The sequence below is a fragment of the Sycon ciliatum genome, chromosome 1, assembly GCF_964019385.1.
Source record: "Sycon ciliatum chromosome 1, ocSycCili1.1, whole genome shotgun sequence".
NCBI classification, from domain to species: Eukaryota; Metazoa; Porifera; class Calcarea; order Leucosolenida; family Sycettidae; genus Sycon; species Sycon ciliatum.
The window spans coordinates 85783704-85806239 of NC_088643.1; the positions used below are offsets into that span (position 1 = coordinate 85783704).

At 49.3% G+C, this 22536-nt stretch overlaps 1 protein-coding gene across 1 annotated transcript in view; it reads right to left on the bottom strand.

Moving 5' to 3' along the window:
• The window catches only part of LOC135806049 (midasin-like), a 108651-nt gene that overhangs the window by 39870 nt on the left and 46245 nt on the right, over positions 1 to 22536 (bottom strand). Inside the window, exons 57-71 of the mRNA XM_065320196.1 lie at positions 19717 to 19790; positions 18825 to 18868; positions 18410 to 18498; positions 17804 to 17940; positions 17367 to 17512; positions 16528 to 16669; positions 14712 to 14880; positions 14339 to 14561; positions 13586 to 13760; positions 8883 to 8984; positions 7175 to 7395; positions 6091 to 6508; positions 4691 to 5191; positions 4359 to 4421; positions 1 to 9 (exon numbers count right to left, since the gene is read on the bottom strand). The exon at positions 1 to 9 is cut by the window's left edge and continues 112 nt beyond it. Of these exons, the coding sequence (XP_065176268.1) occupies positions 1 to 9; positions 4359 to 4421; positions 4691 to 5191; positions 6091 to 6508; positions 7175 to 7395; positions 8883 to 8984; positions 13586 to 13760; positions 14339 to 14561; positions 14712 to 14880; positions 16528 to 16669; positions 17367 to 17512; positions 17804 to 17940; positions 18410 to 18498; positions 18825 to 18868; positions 19717 to 19790 (2513 nt within the window). The remainder of the gene's footprint in view (positions 10 to 4358; positions 4422 to 4690; positions 5192 to 6090; positions 6509 to 7174; positions 7396 to 8882; positions 8985 to 13585; positions 13761 to 14338; positions 14562 to 14711; positions 14881 to 16527; positions 16670 to 17366; positions 17513 to 17803; positions 17941 to 18409; positions 18499 to 18824; positions 18869 to 19716; positions 19791 to 22536) is intronic.

A 22536-nucleotide genomic window follows, 5' to 3' on the forward strand; every position in this document is an offset into this window, starting at 1 on the left:
GCCCTTTCCCTGAAACAAAAAGGGCACATTCAAAAGCACACACATTCAGTACCGTATTGCCTTGAACACCTACTGCCCCCAACAAGCTGCTCTTGGATAAACACTTCCAGCCTCTTTGTACGACTTTGCCACCGAGGGTTATTTGTACACGAGCATGCATGGCATTTTGCGAATTTATGCAGTTTCACTGCTACGAGATGATCATCACTACACATTCAGGCTCCTTCACATGCAGCCCCCTTGCTGCTCCTATTGCCGACAGAAAGGACAAGATGATCTAAATACTCATTATTGGACGGATCTGAAATGGTATAGAGCCTGAAGAAGAAATGAAAGTCACAACCAGGACTCAAACAGGAACCTTGGCATTAGGCAAGTGATGTTCTACAGGTGACAGTGAGGGAGAGTAAGGTGACAGTGAGGGATAGTAAGGAAATATCTGTTCAAGAATGGCTGACCATTGTTCTATCAAGCTACTGGACTAATGTAAAGAAGTGAGAAAGTCAAGCTTGCCTGGCGCAAGCATGGAAAGGGATTTTTACCAACAACACCATTGCTCAACCCAGAGAAGATTTTTGAGTAACTTACGTGCACCACATACAACAAAAAAAGGTTTTATGGCTCTGATGCACAACACACCGAATCGAAGAACGATTTCAGGTTGTGGGAGCATCACAGGTAATGTAACATAGGGCTTGAAAGTGAGTCATGATAACTTCTGGATCCACTAGGGTCCAGTTTTCGTATGGACTCATACAGGTTTGGGTGGCTTTCCTTCAGGGTAGGGTGACACCAGTACTGACTGGACTGGGCCCTCCTGGCCAGGGACACACTGCTGGTACCGAAAAGAAGTCACACCAGCATGTAACATGAGGGGGGGGGGGGGGGGGGGGCTTCTAGTACCCACCACATGCTCCGCTTTGCTATGGGCAGAGTGGATCCAGAAGTCGTTATTTGTCGTTATTTGTTGACTTCTGATGTCGTGACCCGAGGTCGACAACGTGCAGCCATCCTAGCCAGCCTGGCAGACGAGGGACCAGCACCAGCTGACAAGCGCTCAGCTGACTGATGAGTAGGAGTCGCGCCAGCACTACATGTGCACAGTACGGTAACTCACTACATCTTTTCTATTCACTACATCTCTACTACTCACTACATCATTCCTACTCACTACATCATTACTACTACGTAGCCTTTATACACACTTTAATACTACATAATTATACAAATGCTACGATACTGAATAATCTGGCGCCTTGTTCTCTAACTGTCATAGTCTACTACTTCCTCCGCGTCATCGAAATTGTCGCAGTTTGACTAGTGACTTGTCACTTGTTACTGGCAACTCCATAAGCTAAGCCATTCAAAACTTATTACACAGTATGATAGAGTAACGTTCCAGGACAGTTGGACTGAGAGTTTTCATGCAGAGATGAAGTCCTCGTCGTCGCTGATGTCAATGGACGCAAAAATATCGTTCCGAAATATTTCAAGGAAGGTTGAAAGTTGGTCGCGCCTCATCTCAAACGCTTTGACTTTCTCCACAGGACAAGAGCTGCTATGCTTGTCGTCTGCTAGCTCTGGATGATTTCTACTTCACCACCAACGAAGCCTAGTAAGATTACACGATCGTTGCGAAGTCGGTTGATTACCGTCGGCGGAATCACCTCGATCTTGAAATGAACTTTTTTTAGCCGTGGCATGCCCATTTATTTTAGCTGTGTGGTCACAGCTCATGCAGGTAAGTGTACTATCACGTCCAGCGTGCCCTCTTTTTCAGCATCACTGGTATACCATGGTACGGCACCTGCGCGTGCATCACTAGCACTACGTGTAGAGTCTACACGGCTCTTGCAGGTACAATCATGTACTGAGTGTCTCAGCCAGAGCGACAAATTCTATCGCTGTTGCAGGCATTTAGTTTGCTGACCCCTCGATGTTTCTCCAAGCGCTGCCACTTGTTCCACGAAGTCATTCTCACCCCAACTAAGGTAAAACAGTGATGAGGCTTGAGTGAATGGCCATAAGCACGAGAAATGTGCAGGCTGCAACGCCTGACTGATCTCAGCGAGTCGAAATTACCATCGCAGCGACATCAGCGAAGAAATGGCGTCTAGTTCAAAAATTCCAGCTTCCAATAACAGAAAATAGACCTTTGCCGTCACCCTATACTGATGACTATCGCCTATGTCCGATTCCTTGCCTCTGGTACGAGTGCTGGAGAGTAAATACCCCGTTTTATATCAAAAGTCAAACTGCGACAATTTCGATGACGAGGAGGAAGTAGTATCTTCTTCCATTCTTGCATGTTGTATCCCGCCGTTATGAGGCGTTCAATCATTATGAACCTTGCTTTGTCCGTTACTTGTCCCCTTGTCCCGCCGTCTAATATGACTAGTGAGTACAGTATGTGTGCTCTGATTGGCTGCTGTTAGTTATTGTTATGAATATAAGTCCCTGTCTTTTTATACGTTCGTCCTCTCACTCCGGTACTGCTTCTATCTTGATCTCCTCGTTCTTACTCTACCTCTGACCTATCTACAAGGCATGTCCTTGGAAATGGAACTCTTGGTGGGCTGTTGAGTGATGGCGTGCATATATTGTGCACTTGGGATTCTGGGTCTTGTTCAGACTTCGTGGCGGTCCTATTTGGTGTTGTTCGCAACGCAGGCTTTTGACTGACCCTTGGGGTCGGGTCATGACATTTGGTGCTGTGACCAGGATCCGTCACTCAATGTGAACTAATCCTCGGTTCTTTTTCTGGTGTGGCGTTTTTGTCTTATCCAGAATGGCACAGGAAATGATAGAGAAGCTCAACTCCCTTACGCAGGAAGCAGGCCAGGGGCGGGAGACTCCGACCATGCAGTGTTTGGAACGGGCAATAGCTCTATTCGAAGGCGTGGGTCCACCTGACCAAGGGCGACACTTGAGGAAGTTGAAGGAAGACCTGGACTTTCTGTCCCTGATATCCTTTCGGATATTGGGCCGGCATGCCAGCCACCGCACTGATGAATCCGAAGAGCCACCGAGAAAGAAAACTCGTAAAAACTCACGTAAGCCCAAGAAAGACAAGGCGTTTAGTAAGAAGGACACGGAAATACCAACGGACTTGCCGACTACCCCCGACAAGTCCGCGTGATATGCGGCCTCTTTGTTGAATCACATAATTATTATGTCAATTCAATAAAAGTGTTTTTATCTTAACCTGGTTGCGCTCTGATCGCGTGTATGGTGAGGAATGGAGGCAAGGACCAAAACTGTGGGGAAGTCTCATTTTCTTGAGATTGTTTGGTCAGAACCTGGCGGCATGTATAAGCCTTTTTGATACGTGAAGCGAGGAACCTGGGCATATATCTAGAACCGACAAGTAGTGTACTCGCAAGAGGGCTGGTTCGGGATATAAATATTCGGCAGTGACATTGACATACAGGGTTGGGTCTCTGGAGTCACGCTTGTTCAGCGGTAAGAACGGGTATAGGTGTGTAACACATTTTTACATGGTGCCATCACCGGTAGTATATCAGGAGCTGCAGTTTGAACTACTTCTTCATGGTCATGCAGTCATAAGAATGAAAGTGGTCGTTGTTCACTTTCTTTCTAGACATGAGTGGAGATGCTGTCCTTTAGTCAGGCAAGGCTAAGATACAGCATATTTAGGAGAGGACACACAGGCTGACGGGAACGCCAGCAGGTGTGATGTGTGAGAAGTGTTACAACACACGCGGGTAACACACTACTGGCTTAGGACGGTGTATCGGGAGGCACGGAAGGGAGGACCAGATGACAAGTCCTAGAGACGGCAGGCTCAGGGACACTCAGCGGAAACGCCGAGTGACCCAAGTATCCAACGAAAACTGGAAGGAATTGAATTAACCAGTGCTCCTGGTCGAACTAGGACACACATGACTAAGGCAATGGGCCGGGAGGTCCGTAAAGGATCACTTGGCAGCTTTAGGGTCAGGTCACTCTGGTCGAGTCTGAGCCCAGCTGAGGGGGGACGTCGTGTACGAATGTACCAGACTAGGAGAGAAGGCACTCTGGTCGAGCCTGAGATGAGAGGGGCGTCGTGTACGAGTGTACTAGACACATTGGAGAGAAGGCACTCTGGTCGAGTCTGAGCCCGGCTGAGGGGGACGTCGTGTACGAGTGCACTAGACATCCAAGGATGAAAGGATTGAACGGATTCAGGCGCGCTACGGTGCGTTTTGAAATCCGTTCAATCCTTTCATCCTTGGATGAACACTTTCAAGCCCTATAACGAGAACAAAGAGATCGTCAACAAGCAAAGAGCCGAAAGGAAACAAGAGAAAGTACAAAGAGCCGAAAGGAAACAAGAGAAAGTCTGGCAGTCAACTTACCAAATTCCAGGTGCCGTATTTCTCTTTGCACTCGTCCATCACCCATTGGACAGCATCACTTATCTGTAAACAAGGGATACATGAGACAAGGGATATTTGAGAAAATAACAATACGCAGAATACCATTTACAGTAAAAGATACTCGGCTCAGTACCTATGCTGGAAAGCCATTTTAAATACCTTCACTTCTGATCTTTGTTGATACAAGTAGTTGTAATTTCCAATTCCCACCTCCATATGCGCAATATCCAGAACTGAATCAAATAATATAGCATTGGTATTATACAGCAGCATAAGATTACCACGATAACGGTAGGGTGAAAGTGACATACCTCATTAGCAGCGGCAACACAAGGCTCAGCCACATCAGCATACTGTGCGTATGAGTGCTGCATGGTGCTGCAGAACTGCTGTACAGACTGTTGCCAAGTCTGGGCTGCTTGTAGCGCATTCTGCACGTGCTCTACATCGTCTGCCACCACACCTTCACTCAGGGCAGTACACAATGGGTTCAACAGCAGATCGATTTTCTGAGAGTCTGCCAGCAGCTCCTTGAAACTTGTCATAGTCTGCACGAGCGAACTATAACCATCGGCTTCAGGACGGTATATTGCACTCTGTTTATTCTCCTGAACTAGTTCAGCGACGGCCAACATGCGCTGGTGCAGCCGTTTCTCCTTGAATGGATTCATTGCGAACGGAGACAATGCTACACAGCCATGCTGATCCTGATACAGTTGCTCACAAACAAGAGCGTATAGTGAGCTGTTCCTTCCAAATCTAAGCATGTCGAATGCACGCTGTAGCTCGCGTTGACATCTCAATGTGGCGGACTAAAATACATATAAAACACAGCCGAAAATTCAAAGGTGTTAGGAATTAATTTGTGACGGCATCTTTCATATCATGATGAGCCACACGCCTCGGAAGAGTACTCTCGCTGGGCCCATCTGGAATTGGTATCACTTCTTACCTCCAAGAGCTCTTCCAGCAGAAGGCTGGAAGGTGCAAGTTGTTCTTGTTTGCAAGAATGAAGGATTTCTCTCCTTTTTCTTTGCTCTTGCACTTTTCTAGGTTACAGCCAGCCACTTGGCCCAATGCCCAGGCATACTAGGTCTGAAGCTCTATTGACTAATTTCAGGTAAACTCAACAATGCTACTCTAGTGGAAGACCTCATCTCAACTCTCCCAAATGAGCCTGTAATACCAATGGCAAAAGGCTTCCGCTAAGGAAACAGATGCATATGTACACAAATAAATGTATTTCGGTAGGTAGGAATTCAAAAATAAGAGTTAAGCTCATATTCTGACCACCATCCTTGGTCTCTCTCTTCTCTTCCTCTCCCTGTCTCTCTCTCCCTCTTTGTCTATGTCTCTGTTTCTCTCTCTCTCTCTGTCTCTGTCTCCTCTCTCTCTCTCTCTCTCTCTCTCTCTCTCTCTCTCTCTCTCTCTCTCTCTCTCTCTCTCTCTCTCTCTCTCTCTCTCTCTCTCTCTCTCTCTCTCTCTCTCTCTCTCTCTCTCTCTCTCTCTCTCTCTCTCTCTCTCTCTCTCTCCCGGACACTCGCACACACACACACACACGTAATCGAAAAAACAAACTTCGTACTCTGACCTGGCGTTCATTCACCAATGCCAGGTTAGAGAAAGACACACGTGTGTGTGACTGTCAGTGTTTCGCCTGACAACAGTTCATGTGTAAATCAATTTCAAATCCCAGGACACAACTACATACCATTTGCTGGCAGTGATCAATGCACAATGTCCGCCGAACAGCTGGGTCCACCTGGTCACAAGGAGTCACTAGCCTCATCTTGAACAAGCTCATCTTGATGGAAATCTGCGCTGCACGGGCACTAGCGCCCAGATCCACGTTCCATGAGTCCAATGTCATGAAGTTATTGAAGCCCTGCAGGATATCGCCCACATACGCTTCAAGGTCATCGACAGTGGCTCCACTGAGCTCGTCGCCATGAAAAGCGTCCGTGTCGATATTGTCAAACAAAAACGGTTCGTTGGCTGCATTGGCAATAGAGTTCAGGTATTGATCAAAGCTGTCCTGCAGCGTATCGTGTAACTCCTGGCTTGGAACTTCTGTGATGAAAGCCACAATGTGCATGAACTGAGTAAGCAGGTTGGCCTTGATCTGTGTCCTGGAGAGAGCATAAAGTCAGCACAGAAACCCCTGGCAATGGTCAGGCTAGCAGAACTTTCAGACTGTCCAAGCATCTACTATGCTCCGAGCAGGACAGTCACACAGGACAAAATAAGTGTTATATACGCTGTCCTTGGGTGTCCCGCCTTGGCATGGTGATGAGGCTGGACAGCTTTAGCTTGTATAGACTACTGCAGTAGTGGTCAAAGATATACGGACTTGTCCCCGGGTACTGAGCACTCGGCGAGCTGCAGCCGCATGCATGTGCTCTACCGGTGCACCAAACTTGGTAAGGCTGCTTGTTCAAAATATCATCCAACCACGGGGCAATGCTGCCCCGCATCTGCACGAATGACGCCAACCGCGAGTGCACATAAAGGAACTGGTCTACTGCCCACTTGCAAGGACAATATTTATTTCGCGTGTGCGCTCGTGCGTGTGCGCTACATGCAAATAGGGAAAGGGCTACCAGTACATTTGGCACCACTAAGAATATATCACAGAAGTAGACAAACAGCATCAGAAGAGAAGAACATTTCAACATCTTACAACAGGCATACACATGAACAACAAGAGACGGGGGAGGGGACAATTGTCTTAAAATGCTGTATCTCAATGAACAGAATAGTTGAAGTAAAGCAATGAGCAGAGTAAGATCACATACCATCGGCGTTGTCTCTCCTGCACAGCATTTATCCACAAGTGCCATTGGAAATCGTTCAAGAAGCGCTCACTGTTGCTCTGGGCAGCCAGAGAGAATGCATTCAGAGAAATAGCACTACCGCTGGCACTGCCACTGACATCGTTCCTTAGACCAGTGATACTCGATTTCATGGCTGCTTCACTAGTAGAAAACAAGTTGAACAGTACAGATGACAGCGACACCTGTGAGAAAAAGGAAAAGAAGACAGTGTGTTATTCAGCAGTTCTGAAACACTACACTCTTGAGCAGGTTACTAATGTGAACACTGCTACTTGCAGTGGTTGCTGGTGCCAGGATCCATGTACTCTTTCAATTTTCAACAACAGAGTAACAGCATTCTCTGGAAGGTGCGAGGCACAATCTCTGACTACTATCAGCACAAGCTACAGTACTTGTTAGTTAGTTGTTACACGCATACCAGCACATACAATGCACTAGTAAATGCAGCAGTGCACAATGTTCACTGTGACGCACTAGACACCCTTAGCAAACAACGTTATGTTGTAACGGTATTACCGTAAGGCGAGACCAAAAAAAAATAGAGATTCCCGGGCCCTCCCGCACCAAAATCGAGCCAAAGCCAATTTTTTTTTTTTTTTTTGAACAGTTCATACATGTACAGTACTGATCGTGTGAGTAGATCTGTGACGTGGAGTCACACAAACCCGAGCTTGTACGACTCCCAGATGTACACATCAGGGCCATCGTTGGCCGAATTATAGAAAATTGAACGGGTAAACCGCGTACCTGTTTTCTGTAAAAAAAACTGAATAAAAATTACCGGAAAATGCTGTAAAAAAAGTTCAACATGGCATGCCCACATATATAGTCAAGTACATACATGGGAAAAAATAAAAAAATAAAATTCGCCCGCCCGCACCAATTTCACATGGGTCCTGCCCGGGAATCTCGATTTTATTTTGGTCTCGCCTAAGGGGGAAAATACCGTGATTTGGGCTCGACCTTTAGCAAGATGCACGCTATTTTTAGTACGCTGTTGCCACGAGAATAGCTTTTACTTCGCGCGGTACAACCATTTATGTCACCATATACGCGATACAAGGTGAAATGCGTACGGACTATGCAATATTTGGCCAAAAAACGTACTGTTGGTCACAACGATAAATCAGACCCCATAACGTATTTACGCTGCAGCTTCAACGCTATTCGGGTGATCAAGGTACGAGTACCGTAAAAAAAATAGCGTTACCGTTGTTTGCTAAGGGTGTCTACTATTACAAATCTACAACAATAGCAAATGCTACATCATCTACCTATATTTTTTTCTGGTGCACTGTACTTGTGTATAAGAACATGGGTGTGTGAACAAGCCACGGTAAAGAAACATTGCAATACACACAATACACTGTATACATGTACTAGTGCGTCACACTATAATTCTGAAAAACCTGCCAGAAACAAGTTCTGTGGCTGCTTCTACCACCATGCGCTCTACTAGAATCAAATGCAAACTGGAAAGTGCTGTTCCCCTTGAAGGGAGTAGGGTCTGGCTTATACACTGGTACACAGTGTATGCCCTAGAAAACAGTTCAAAATACACTAGATTCTGGTGTCATCAACATGATCGGAGCAGTTACAAACAGTGTACTCTTGAGGAAAGAGCACAGCACAGGGCATACATAAATTGCATAGTATAGGGCATACGTACATTGCTGAGATCAGATTGCTTGTACTGCTGACTCCAAGAGAGGACAGCGGATGTCAATGCTGGCAGAATATGACCGCAGCGGGATGATAATGTGTTCATATCCTGGTGTAGAGATCACAAGGGACAGACCGCGCGCGCACGCGCGCGCACACACACACACACACACACACACACACACACACACACACACACACACACACACACACACACACACACACACACACGCACGCACACACACACACACACACACACACACAGCCACACACACATGCACGCAGCCACACACACGCAACCACACACACGCAACCACACACACATACACACACACACACACACACACCACAGGCCATTAACACAAGCATCTGCATGCCGCACTCACACAACGAGCAACCAGTTTGGGGAATAGGAGGGTTTGTCAATTGCTTTGCCAGGCTCCGAGTGAGTGACAGCTTAGAGCTGTGTGAATGTGTGTGTATGGCAGCTGGGCAGGGCCCTGCTGCGGAGGCTGAGTGAGCCGTATGGAGGCAGCCGGGCAGGGCCCGGCTGCGGAGGCTGAGTGAGCCGTATTGAGAGGCTGAGTGAGCCGAGGCTGAGTGAGCCGTCTGAGTGTGAGAGGCTGAATGAGCCGTATGAGGAGCCTGGTAAGCAAGGTTGACTCCCCTCCATGTATTTACAGAGTTTCGCCGGTAGACGGCATCGGTGTAGTTATTGTAGGCCGGTATGATAATGGATACCGACAGGAGAGAACTAGAATAGGAAACATGATGATGACAATAGTGGAGTGGGTGGGTGGGTTGAGAAAGAAATCCACTGCCAATGCGGACAAAGCAAGAACTGAAGTCAGGAACAGTGGACTTCGGAGAACAATGAGCGTGTGAGAGTTTGTTGGGAACAGAGCATGCGCCTTCTGTGTTAACATATTTTTGCGCGTGCGCAAAAAATCATTTAACACAAGCATCTGCATGCCGCACTCACACAACGAGCAACCAGTTTGGGGAATAGGAGGGTTTGTCAATTGCTTTGCCAGGCTCCGAGTGAGTGACAGCTTAGAGCTGTGTGAATGTGTGTGTATGGCAGCTGGGCAGGGCCCTGCTGCGGAGGCTGAGTGAGCCGTATGGAGGCAGCCGGGCAGGGCCCGGCTGCGGAGGCTGAGTGAGCCGTATTGAGAGGCTGAGTGAGCCGAGGCTGAGTGAGCCGTCTGAGTGTGAGAGGCTGAATGAGCCGTATGAGGAGCCTGGTAAGCAAGGTTGACTCCCCAAATAGAGAACCTCCTATTCACTGTTAACTGTAGAGGGGGTGCCACAGATTGTGGACAATAGTAGAGTGATATTGAGTTACTGAGTGTACAGTCGGTACATAGGTGGCATTCGGTTATGCTCTGGCACCCACAATAAGTGGGCTCAGTCTGTCTGATCAGCGCTTACCCAGGACCGGTGCTGCCAGCTTTCATGGCAGTTTGCATGTGGGCTTCCGTCACTCGGCTGTGCAAGGCACGGCCGAAGTCTCCCCAGGAATGGACGGAAGAGCACGCACGGGAGTGGGCATGTGAGCGGCGGTAGGGTGGCACGAATGGAATCGCTTGAAATCTTGCCTGGAGAGAGCGTCAGCAAGGATGTTGGTAGTTCCCGGTATGTGACGGGCGGTGACCATAAAATTACCCTTGGCGCAGATGAAGAAGAGCTGCCGTAGGAGTGACATCACATTAGGGCAGCGACTGGTGCCAGACTTGAGAACAGCGGCGACAGCTTCGTTGTCGGTATGGAAGCGGATACGCTTGCGACACCACTGGTGGCCCCACGTAGCACATGCAATGCAGATGGGGTACAGCTCCTTGAACGTAATGCAGAGCGGAGTGTGTTGTGGTGACCAGGTGTCGGCGAACCAATGCGTGCCGTAAACTGCACCATGCCCAATGGCGCCAGATGCGTCAGTTTCTATCAGGATGTCGCTGGCCAGAGTCTCCTGGAGATCGAGGAAGAATGACTTGCCATTCCAGCCATCGAGTAGGTGAGACCACCAAAGAAGGTCCAGATGACATTCTGGGGAGAGACGGATGCGGTGGTAGGGCTTGGAAACGTTGCGCGTGGCATCGTACAGTCGGCGCATGAATGTACGGCCCGGCGTGATGACGCGGCTGGCAAAGTTCAGCTTGCCCAACAGCTGTTCAAGCTCCCGTAGACGGCAGGATTGGCGTTGGCGAAAGGCCAATAGTCTGGAGCGGATGTCGTCAACCTTGTCCTGTGGGAGACGAGCCACTTTCTGGACGGAGTCCAGTTCGATGCCCAGGAAGGTGAGACAGGAGGTTGGGCCGACTGTCTTTTCGTCGGCAATGGGAACTCCCAGGTAGCGGAATACGGAGAGGACTACGTTCAGACGCTGCGCACATAGCGTTGAGTTTGCAGGGCCACAGAGCCAGAAGTCGTCCAGAAGGTGCAGGAGGTGGGGAACCTGGAACAGTTCACAGCTTATCTGGCAAAGTGCGTCCGCAATGCAGTTAAACAAGTAGGGTGCGGACCTCAGCCCGAATGGCAGTACTTTGTCATAGTAGAATTGGCCCTGCCACTGGAAACCCAACAAATGGTATGCAGTGGGTGCGACCGGGACCAGTCGAAATGCATTGCGTATGTCGAGCTTCGCCATCAAGGCACCGGTACCTTGACGTTGCAGACGCTCAATGGCATCGTCCACTGTGACATAATGTAGGGAGAACGAATCCTTGTTTATTCCATCATTGACAGACATACGGTCAGGGTAAGACAAGTGGTGAATGAGGCGGAATTTCCCGTTGTTCTTGGGCACTACGCCGAGCGGAGAGCATACAAATGGGTGGAAAGGCTGGACCGAGAAAGGACCGGCCGATTCGTCACGTCGGACCCGGTCAGCAATTTGTTGTTGTACAAACTGAGCATGTTCAATGGCAGTTGGGAGGTTGCCGGAGATGATAGATACAGAAGCACCAGAGTGGCCAATGGGGAACCCGTGTTGCAAGCCATTAAGGATAAAGTCAGAGAGGACACGATTAGAAATACGAGGCAGAAGAGTCATTAGGCGGGCTATGTACAGAGGCGTGGGGAGACTACTTCGCTGCGACGGGCTTGTCCGTCTGGCGGGGTCCCCGGCGACCGTCGTTGGTGCAGCGAGCGGCGGGATGACCTCGGTCGCCGCAGGTTGAGCAGACGTGCAAGCGTTCACAGGGCTGGTGTTGGCATGGGCGGCCACGGTTGAAGTTGAGGCAGATCTGGCGGGTGCTGCCCGCCCCGGCCAGAAATGGCTGCGTAGAACGGCTGGTGTTGGTGCCAGCTGGAGCATGTGGCCCTGCCAAATACTGTGGGCAACGGTCACGGCTGTGGTGCGTTGTGCAGCGCGGACATGATGGTCGGGGTGCCCGGATCAGGTGCAGGCTCCAGAGGCTTTGGTCGATTGCGTCCCAACGAGCCGAGGTTGTTGCCACCGCTGCACGGAAGGCACGGTCATACCCCAGTACAGCTGGGGTCGCAAACTGCTGGTTGGCAGTACAGATAATGTGCTGGTACGTCACCAGCTCCAGTGCTCGGAATGGCATATGTTTCAGTGCGCAGGCCATGTAGATTGTGTAGGCTTCCAGCCAGGCAGTGAAGTCGACAATGGAGCGCTTCTTAGTCACACATAAATTGAGGGACACACGCCGGCCCTCTCCGTTGGCGGTGCTGAGCTCCAAGGGCTCGGACCCTGCGCCCACATTCTCTGGGAGAAGATCCTCCAGCTCAATATATTCGCCGCGTGTGATTTTGTCAAGCAACTTACGCGGGACCGTGGGAACAATAGAGCTGGACTCACGAGTGTTCGCCATGGGCGCTGCGATCGGAGGCAGCGCGGGTTGCATGAGGGAAATGTCCATGGGGCCGGAGTCGACCTGCGGCGGGTGATGGGTGACGGTGTTGGACGCGGTTTGGACCACATCTGCCACTGAGGGGACCGCCGCCTGAGCATGGCCGTCCGGATCCTGGCGAGCTGAAATTCGCTCCTCAAGGCGCTCGACTCGAGCCAGCAGGGGGTGCAGGGCCGTCGACACGGCCGCCGTAACGGAACGTGGATCTAGGCCAGTTGTGAGTAAGCTGGCCGGCTGGGGAACGGCGGACGGGATATCGTCCTGCTCCGCACGAGCATTGCCGGAACGATCCGCACGGGCATTGCCGGAACGATCGGCCGCATGGTCCGCAGGGGCTCGATTTGGAGTGTCGGCATACGGGGACGACGAGGCGCGCCTGCGACTGGAACGCCTGGGCCCGGGAGCCGACTGCTTACGTGCACGGGGCATCTCCGTGAGCTGTGGTAAACCTTGAGATTGAGGTTGAGAAAGAAATCCACTGCCAATGCGGACAAAGCAAGAACTGAAGTCAGGAACAGTGGACTTCGGAGAACAATGAGCGTGTGAGAGTTTGTTGGGAACAGAGCATGCGCCTTCTGTGTTAACATATTTTTGCGCGTGCGCAAAAAATCATTTAAAACCAATGCAATTGGCAGTTCTGTAAGTTTCCTCAATCCCACCACAACCCAGCAGGATGGACCATTGTAATGAACTTCGAGACTCACACACACAATCACACACAACGTGTCCCCGATTCAGCGATTGGACTACGTCATATCATTTATACTATATGCTGCTAGTACTCATTTACCATACACATTTATTTTCACTCAGAAAGATTTTACAGCTCTCTTACCTGACTGGATTGCAGAAGACTACGCAGTGACTCAAGTAAAGCCACGATGACCACAGGGACCAACACACTATACTGGCGTGTATAGCCGATGACGGGTGCAATGTATGCGGTCAGCGCTTCTACTTCGTCTTGGCCCAAACCTTCGTCTATTGTGTCTTGTAAGCAATGTCGAACACTAAAGACAAGCAAATACCAAAACAACCAGTGGTGATCACATCGCTCCTGGCACTACGAGTATGAAGGTTAACACACACGCACACACGCACATCTATTTCTGATGCATGCACCGCACACCCGGAACCATATCCTACTACTTGTACCACTACTATCAACAAGCTACTTATGCGGTGCGTCACAGTGTCTTCCACTCCCGAAACTAACTGCGATGCGAGGGGAAATAGTGAAAAGCGAGCAAGAGTGAAGCAGAATGAAACTTAACAAACCAAGATTTCTTTTTAAAGGTAACCTTAGCGAAGGTCCCTGGTTCGAGCCCGGGTGGTGACAGTCTATTTTTCCTCAGACGTTCCCCTTCTCATTCCCTGAAACTGATGAATATGCATCTGGGGCATTGGGGTTCAGCAAAAGCACAAGGAGTGGATAAGAAAAATGAGAGGAGAGGCTTGCAGTTACGACGAGGTTACTAGAACATGCAGGTGAATTTACGGAACAAGTAAACACATGCGCACTGATCAAACGAGCTACAACTGCTGGCCACACTCCATGCCACAGAGAAACAGATTGGACCATGCTTACGTTGCAAGGCTCGTGACCCTCGTGACAATGGCTCTTAGAGCCTGCATCAGAAATGGACTCATCAAAGCAAATGATGTCAAATCCACTTCCAGTCCTGACGTAGCCATGTGCTGACCGGCAGACAATGCATCCAGCATAGCCGCATCTTCATTAGCTGCATGGCAAGCCATTAAGGCTTTATTGATTTGGTCAGAACACGAGTGACACTTCTCGACCATTGCTTCTGGAAATGGCACAAGCAAAGCAACAACAAAAATATATTAGGGCTTACACACCCAGACAGGCACTTCTAACCAAAGCAAATGCACAAGCCAAACCATTCATCTCACAGCAGGCATAGAGAATGAGAACAAGGCAGGATACTAGTACTAACCTGGCACAGGGTTGTTGACCAGCAGGGAGAGCCACAGGTTGCGAAGCAGTTCCACACAAGTAAACCAGAGCTGCTTAAGCTCGGGCAACTTGCCGGTGGATGCAGCAACTGACAGTGTCCGACCAGTCAGTGCAGATACTAGCTGATCAGCGGACCGGTACAATGATATCTGAACACACATTACAACACACATTGCAACACACATTGCAACACACATTACAACACCAACATTGTAGAATGGATACAAATGTAAGCGCATAGAACCCACTTTGTATATTGGAGAGACTGATAAAATACTAAATAGCAATGCTATTAAATGCAGGAACAAAACAGTCACAGTAATACCTGCTAGAAGTGTGATTTCTGAACTTCTAAATAGTGTGATGCTGGGGTAGCACAGCCAGCGTTTACTGGTACAATTTTTGGCCTTTCCCTTTACAGCAGGGTGACAAGCAGCTTCGGTGCACACGGCTGTTCGCGCACGGACATCTAACAATATGGAGTCGTTTGGTGCGATTTACGTAACGCGGTGCAAACCTCATGAATACGATGGGAGTTTGCGTTTTGGGATGAATCTCATGTCACTCTCCGGGTGGTTCCACGATTTCGCAAGTCAAACCAGGATTTATTATTTGAAAGCGCTCGAGCGAGATACTCAATATCCAGACAATTTGAGAGAGAAGGAAGGTAAAAGGAACTCCTGCCGTGGTCAACCAGCATCCTGACCTTTTCGAACCTCTCCAAGCTGTCCCTGGTAGTCTGGATATTGACGCACGCACTGATTTTCAGCTTCTCCTCGCCGGGATCACGGGTGCAACTTTCAAATTTGCCGATATGCACTCGAACAAACGCACAATTGGATCTACATCACAATTTCGGGGCTATCTGTGTGCTTGCTGCCTTTTTCAGCAATACCCCACATGTCTACTGGGCAGTTTCCACCAGGTCTCGGCCTCCTGGACTCAACAGCGACTCCAGCGCCATGCCATCTGTCCCCTAAATCGCATGAAAAGGTAGCTCAGCATCGAACGCACGGGACCTGAAGTTTGTGCACGGGACGTGATAAAACTTGGTGAAGATAGCCAGAAGATAGTCCTCTACCTGGGAAAACTGAAAGCTAGACTGGGAAAACTCCTGAAAGGGCTTCTTGACGCAGGCATGTCAACGATGAATCAAGGAACGAGCGAGAAAGAAGGCTTGACTTGTGCAACGCGGAACAAACTGTTCCTGAGACGAAGTTGGCCATGTGAGGTACCAGCGGAAAGCTAGTTTCAAGAGGAACACGGAATACCTGTTTTCCGGGTAAACCTGGCCTGGTAGCTTTCTAAATCGAGCGAAAACCACAGCGAAATCGGCTGCTGAGAATTTGAAAATTCAAATTTCCTTGCCGATCCAGCCCAATCGAGACTTTTGGCTGCCATCTTGTTAAATGTCCAAATTTCGCGAAAAAAACAGCCGTGTGCAAGACAATAAGATTGCAGGTTAATTGTTTTACACATATACAACTGTAGTAGACTTACCATATCGTATATAGTACGTTATTTTGTGTACGTCGTGTGTACGTTATGTTGGTGCATGCGCGTGTTGCTGTGGTATGAAAAGCAGTCTTTGTCTTGAGTTCATCATGTCTTCGTCTTGAGTTCGTCTTCTCTAGTTGTGTTTCGTCGTCGTCGTGTCAATAAATAGTCTTCGAATGTAGTTATCGTCGTCCCTTTGTATAAGTGTGGAGATGGCACGGGACTGGGAGCAGGTGGAGAAAAGGCAGTTACTACAACAACTATACAGTGCAGCATAACAGAACGTATTTAGTATTTACCCAACAGTCAGAAGCCTTCTTGCTGGAAAGTGGTGGAGGGTGTCCAATCAGTAACGGCCACTCTTCACCGCTGACCGCCCACCGCTCGTATTGTGGCAGCAGGGTGCGCATCTGCCTCACTGTTGCATTGAACTCCTCTGGGCTGTGACGAAACACAACAATGCGCAAAATACGTATGGATTATACCATGAGTATGAGGGGTATACAGCGGAAAATATAAGGGACACGGTATACACAGAGTACGAATGGTATAATCCATTTGATTTATCCCATGTACTGTCCCAAATAGAGCGTGACTAACACTAAAATCTTCCCTGTTTACTCTCTGACGTGACCCGGGGAATATTTTTGACCCCGACAGGGTATATCACTCTATATTTCCCGCTCAGAACAGCTGCTGATTGGCTGAAATTGCCCAAATCGCATCGTACCATGGGATAAACTTATATGGTCAAAACCCATTCAATACTTGTGACACATATACAAGAAGATATCACGAGGGACATACGCCAAACGTCAGATGGCACAATGCGCATCATGGGAGAGTGCGCAATAGATCTTTGTGGAAGCTGGATGGGGCATAGCATGCTAAGCACAGAACAGGTTAACGATAGTCAAAGCCAACAACAGTTTTCACAGTTTCAAGCTTCCCGCTTTCCCCGCATATCATCAATAACTCTGTGGATTGTGTGGTGTGCAGTGTGGATGACATTGACAGCTTCATGCTGTTCCATAACGCTATAATTATGTTTGCGTCACTGCAAATGTTGAACGAGATCTAATATGTTTTAGTGTCAACATGTGACAAGTTAGCGATGCAGACTAACGTCATTACTTACACATGAGGACACACCCGATTCACAAGACTGACAACATGTTTGTCAAACCATGACCACATGAGCAGCATTTCCGCCAATGTTGTCCAACCAACAGGCTGGCGTACAAATGCCACAAACTGACGCCGCCAGAACAGGCCCCGCATAGCCTGATCGCATGTAGAACAGCAACAACACAATACAAACATCAAGGGCGCCTTATAGTTACAGCTTTGAATAGGCCCGGAGTGATAATAATAATTATGCTACGGTTATTCCATATTCACCAAGACTCCTCCATTTGCAATTCAAAGGCAATGCAACTGAACAACACACTCCTACTAACATGCAAGAACAGTGCCAAGAAGCAACATGACGTAACCAGACCACAAGTGTGAAGTGTGACTGGACATCACCTTGTAGAAGACCAAAGCACCACATCAATCAAGACAAACGCATACCGCGTCCAATGCAGCCTCAGTCAATGACGCTGCTTCATCTCTGATATAGCCGCGTAGTAGATCAAAGGAGCTCTCCACCAATGGTGCAATCTTGGATATAATAGCACGGTGCTTCACACCTGCTACAGTAGGTACGTCTATCATCATCACACACAGGAGAGTATTGTAATGCATCCATCATGAAAGAGCAATGAAGAACAGTGCTTCACATCTAACAGTCAGTGCATATCATGCATTGGTACACAGATTATACACCATATACCGCACACAGACACACATGCAGACATCCATTGCAAGACGCATGGTAGTCTAAGCAGCAGATGTAACACCACACCAGTTAAGGTCAAGCGAGTATCAAGTATTGCCACTAGACACCTCGTGGATACATACACACATGACTGCATATGTGTGCCAAAACGCGTGCATGAACACCCATTCACAACCAACAAGAAGTTCAGACAGGAGTACACAATATTGTACATGTGCACACATGCTGTGAAAGAAGGATCTACCTACGGGATTACACACGCCATTACGCACATGTACATGTACACACGCACATACGCACACGTACGCATGCAAGACTGCCCATTATTGTCCACATACCTTCCGGTTGTTTTGAGAGTGCATGTAAGCTGAACGGAGGGATTTCCTCGTCGTGCTCCTGACTATGTAACTCGACATGCATCACAGCACTGGTGTGCACAAGGTAACAACGCAAGCACACACGCAAAACACACATGCACATACGCAGCAGCAGCAGCCCATGCAAGACAGAACACACAGTCTATTAGCAGCGTAAGCGTTTCGACGTGCAAAAGGAATTGTAAATGCTGACCACAGACTGCCAGACCCTGGGTAGCAAGCACTCAAAGCAATGAGTATGGGTATCAGTAGGCAGAACTGCAATGGTGTGTGGATTGCTGCCCTGTGCCGTGCACAGGGCACTGTCTACTTCGAAATGTCGTGTGAAGCTAGCAGAGATTCCTCTACTAAGTTACAATGTATATGCTAAACTCACGCCTTGGACGTTGATATCACAGGAGCCATATCATCATGATCTTCCTGAAAAAGAGAAAGCAAACAGACAGGAAAAAGTTGCCGCTGCACTCAAACCTCTCTTGTCCAAGTATGATAGGACCAATGGGTGCCCGTAACTTGGAATAGACCACACAACAGTCATGTAGTAACGTTACACGTGACATTGGTTTCCGTTATTTTGATCCACTAAATCAACATCCAGACAATCTACAATCAACCACAATAGACCATGGCATCTCCTAAAATTAATGCCAAAAGTTGTGATTTACAGAATTTCAACTTGGCCCAGCGCAAACAAAGTGAATGACTTTCAGTTCTCATGAGATACTTCTCATAACTGCCAGCACCTTTGGAGGCCTTCCAAAGCTATGGTTTCAGTGTGTGGTGACATTCACGCATTTACACGTTCACAAAACAACAATTCATGAGTGTGTGTGCACTGGGCAGCAGTGCTCGGATGTGTTGTCCATTTTTCAGGAAACTTATCTACCTCACATCAGTCCATTTGAGGAACCCCTCGCTTTGCAGTTTTCTGGAGCGTTAAATTTCTCTTTTTTGCCGCATGATGCGTGCATAGTATATAGTACTGGGCGCTGTCTATGCGCCTATCATTTAGTCATGGCGGATATCTGGAGGGACAAGGACTCCTACCTTTTTTTTCTTGTTCTTTACTATTGGAACACCGAACAAAGGAACAAGGTCGCGGAGCTTATATTTTCTTGGGGATATCGTAAATAAACAAAACGTAGAATCAACAAAGTCACATGCTCTGTTCGTGGTGAACCGTCCGATAACACAATGTTTTTTTCTTCACACAGTGCGCATACGGGACACTGCAGCCACACACTATCAAACATGTATAATGCACTCACCAATGCCTGATCTATGTAGTGGACCGTCTGAGTGTGTTCGAAAATATCAGCAGGCAAATAGAACTGGCCCAAGTCTGCATGAAAATCCATACATGACACCGTCATAACCCCACATTCACACCGATACAAGCATGTACATATAGATAACCATGCAGAGGCACATATTCACGTTCCCATGCGCAGTCATATATACACTCACACGCACACAGATGCACATACACACATCCGCATGCACACACGTGCGTATACATACACAACGCACTTGGCATGGCAAGGTACTACTGCCAAAATACATAATTTTATGATACAGCAGATACTGACATCCTATCACTTTGTTTGACGTGTGCTATTTTATTCAGCAAAATAAAATAAATGTACTATAGATTTTAATAATGCAATGAATATAACTAAATAGCACATTAGAGCTTGCGGTAATGTAGGTTAACACATTGCACAAGCCACCACTTCACACGCGCTCCAGCGGCTTCCAAAGAGCCCGCAGATCCCACGCTATTCATTGATGCATGTCAAGTAACACGTACATGCACGCTGTGGTGGCATGTAACATGCGTAGGTCTACGCCGGAACTCACCTGAACTCGCCAGCCAACCAGCCATATGCGGCTGCAGCACACATCGGAGCTTGAACCCATAACGCATACACCATACTTCGCGCTGGCCGTATTGCTACTTCATATTTGCTTTGCTTGGGTAGTGAGAAGAACACCGGTTTGTTCCTTTCTCCTTTCTCACTCCCTTTCTCTCTCTTTCACCATGCCACAAGGCTCGGTACGAGGAAGCAGACGTGGACGCGGACGCGGGTATGCCGTCGAGGTTACCCGTCACCGCTCGGGTAGGGCTTCGACCTCGCCATACGCGCGGACTGACGGCATGCGCGCCTTCGCGCCTGATGCCTCCGACACACCGTCAGCAGCTAGTTCAGACTTCTGACCCCGCTCCAGGCACCGACGCTTCTATGCAGGACGAGCCCTCATTGCTCTCCCCGGACATCATTTCCTCAGCCGTTATGAAGATGAACGCCCTCCACCCTCTCCTCGAACGCGTGGAACGCCTGGAGAACAGACAGTGCTGAGTCTGATCTGGAAGCCGATCTCTCCCACGCGCGCGCTCCGCACCCGAAAGATCGCTCCCACGCTCCGAGCGTCAAGCTCCGGACCTATCCTGCCCGGAACTTCCAGTTCTATCGGAACCTCCGACTTTGCCAGGACCTCCAGTTCTCTCCAAGCCCTCGGTTCTACCCACACCGCCACGTCGTGCGATTGAAAAAATCCAGCGCGGAGAGTTTGTGGAACTTGAGGAACTCTTGCCGGAAAATTTCAGCTCCCAAGTCCCAGGGACAGGAGCCAATACAACTGGTTACAGCTGGCGGCGACATGGCTCAGCTCTCGCTCAACCTCAGCGCAAAGCACACGCGCGCCGCGCGCGATCAACGACTTCTCGGCTTGGCTGGAGGCCTGGACGATCTACATGGGCATCGTCGTTCTTGCTCGTTCTGACCGAGCTGATGAGCTTGTCTGCTACCAGCACATACTTTGTACTGCGAACCAACAGTTCACGACGTCTGCTGTGCTGAACTATGATCGAGCATTTCGCCAACACACCGCCAGCATGGCACTGCGCTGGGACGTGATCAATCAGACGCTGTGGAGTATTCGCCTACTCCGCTCTCCCCGTCTGTCATGCAGACGTCTCCTGTGCTGAACTATGATCGAGCATTTCGCCAACACACCGCCAGCATGGCACTGCGCTGGGACGTGATCAATCAGACGCTGTGGAGTATTCGCCTACTCCGCTCTCCCCGTCTGTCATGCACCAAATGCACGCTCCAAAACAGCCGCGACCGCTGCCTGCCCACATGCCGCAGCTCAACACGCACAGCCCTTTCCATCAGTGGCGGGCAGCACCCGCCAAATCTGTTTTAACTTCAACCGCGGCAGGCCCTGTTCCCGCACACCCTGCGACCGTCTCTACGCCTGCAGCTCATGTGAAGACAAAGGACATGCCGCCACATCCTGCACCAGCACCACCCGCTTCAGGTGGCAGCGCCCTGCAGATAGCCACGAGAAGACTTCGAAGCCCACTGAGAAAAAGTAAGCCGACTTCCACTCCCCTGAACACTGTCCGCTTTCACACATTACTGCCTTCCTCGGAATTGTGCTGGACACGGTGCGCATGGAAGCCCGTCTCCCAGACGACAAACCGACGGACCTCCGCGAGCTCCTCAGCGAGCTGTCACGCTGCACCCAGACCACGCAACGCAAACTCGATCACTTCCTGGGGAAACTCTCCTTTGCGTCGAGCGTCGTCGTACCAGGCAGAACATTTACGCGGCGCTTATGGGATATCAACAAGAGGTTTAGCCGCGCCAAGCCCTATTTCCGTATCACTCTGACAGGCATTCCAGCAGCTGGCACCATCGGCACAGCAAGCCCCGGACACTGCAATCCGCCTCCCTCTCCTGGACTGATGCAGGAGGTCGCCGACCTGGCAGCCATGGCAATCGCCCCGACAACACGGCGCACGTACGCCACTGGCGAAAGGAAATTTACGCAATTCTGTGCGTTGCAGAGATGGACGCCCATGCCGGCTACAGACACGATGCCCAGCTGCTTCGCAGCACACCTCACACAATCGGTTCAACCACAGACAATGCATGTCTACACGGCCGCAGTACGCAACATGCATCTCGAAGCCGGATTCCGAGATCCAACGATGAACGCATTGCTGCCGCCACGTGTTATGTGAGGCATCAAGAGGACGGCGACTGACCCGGCAATCCAGCGCACTCGCCTCCCAATCA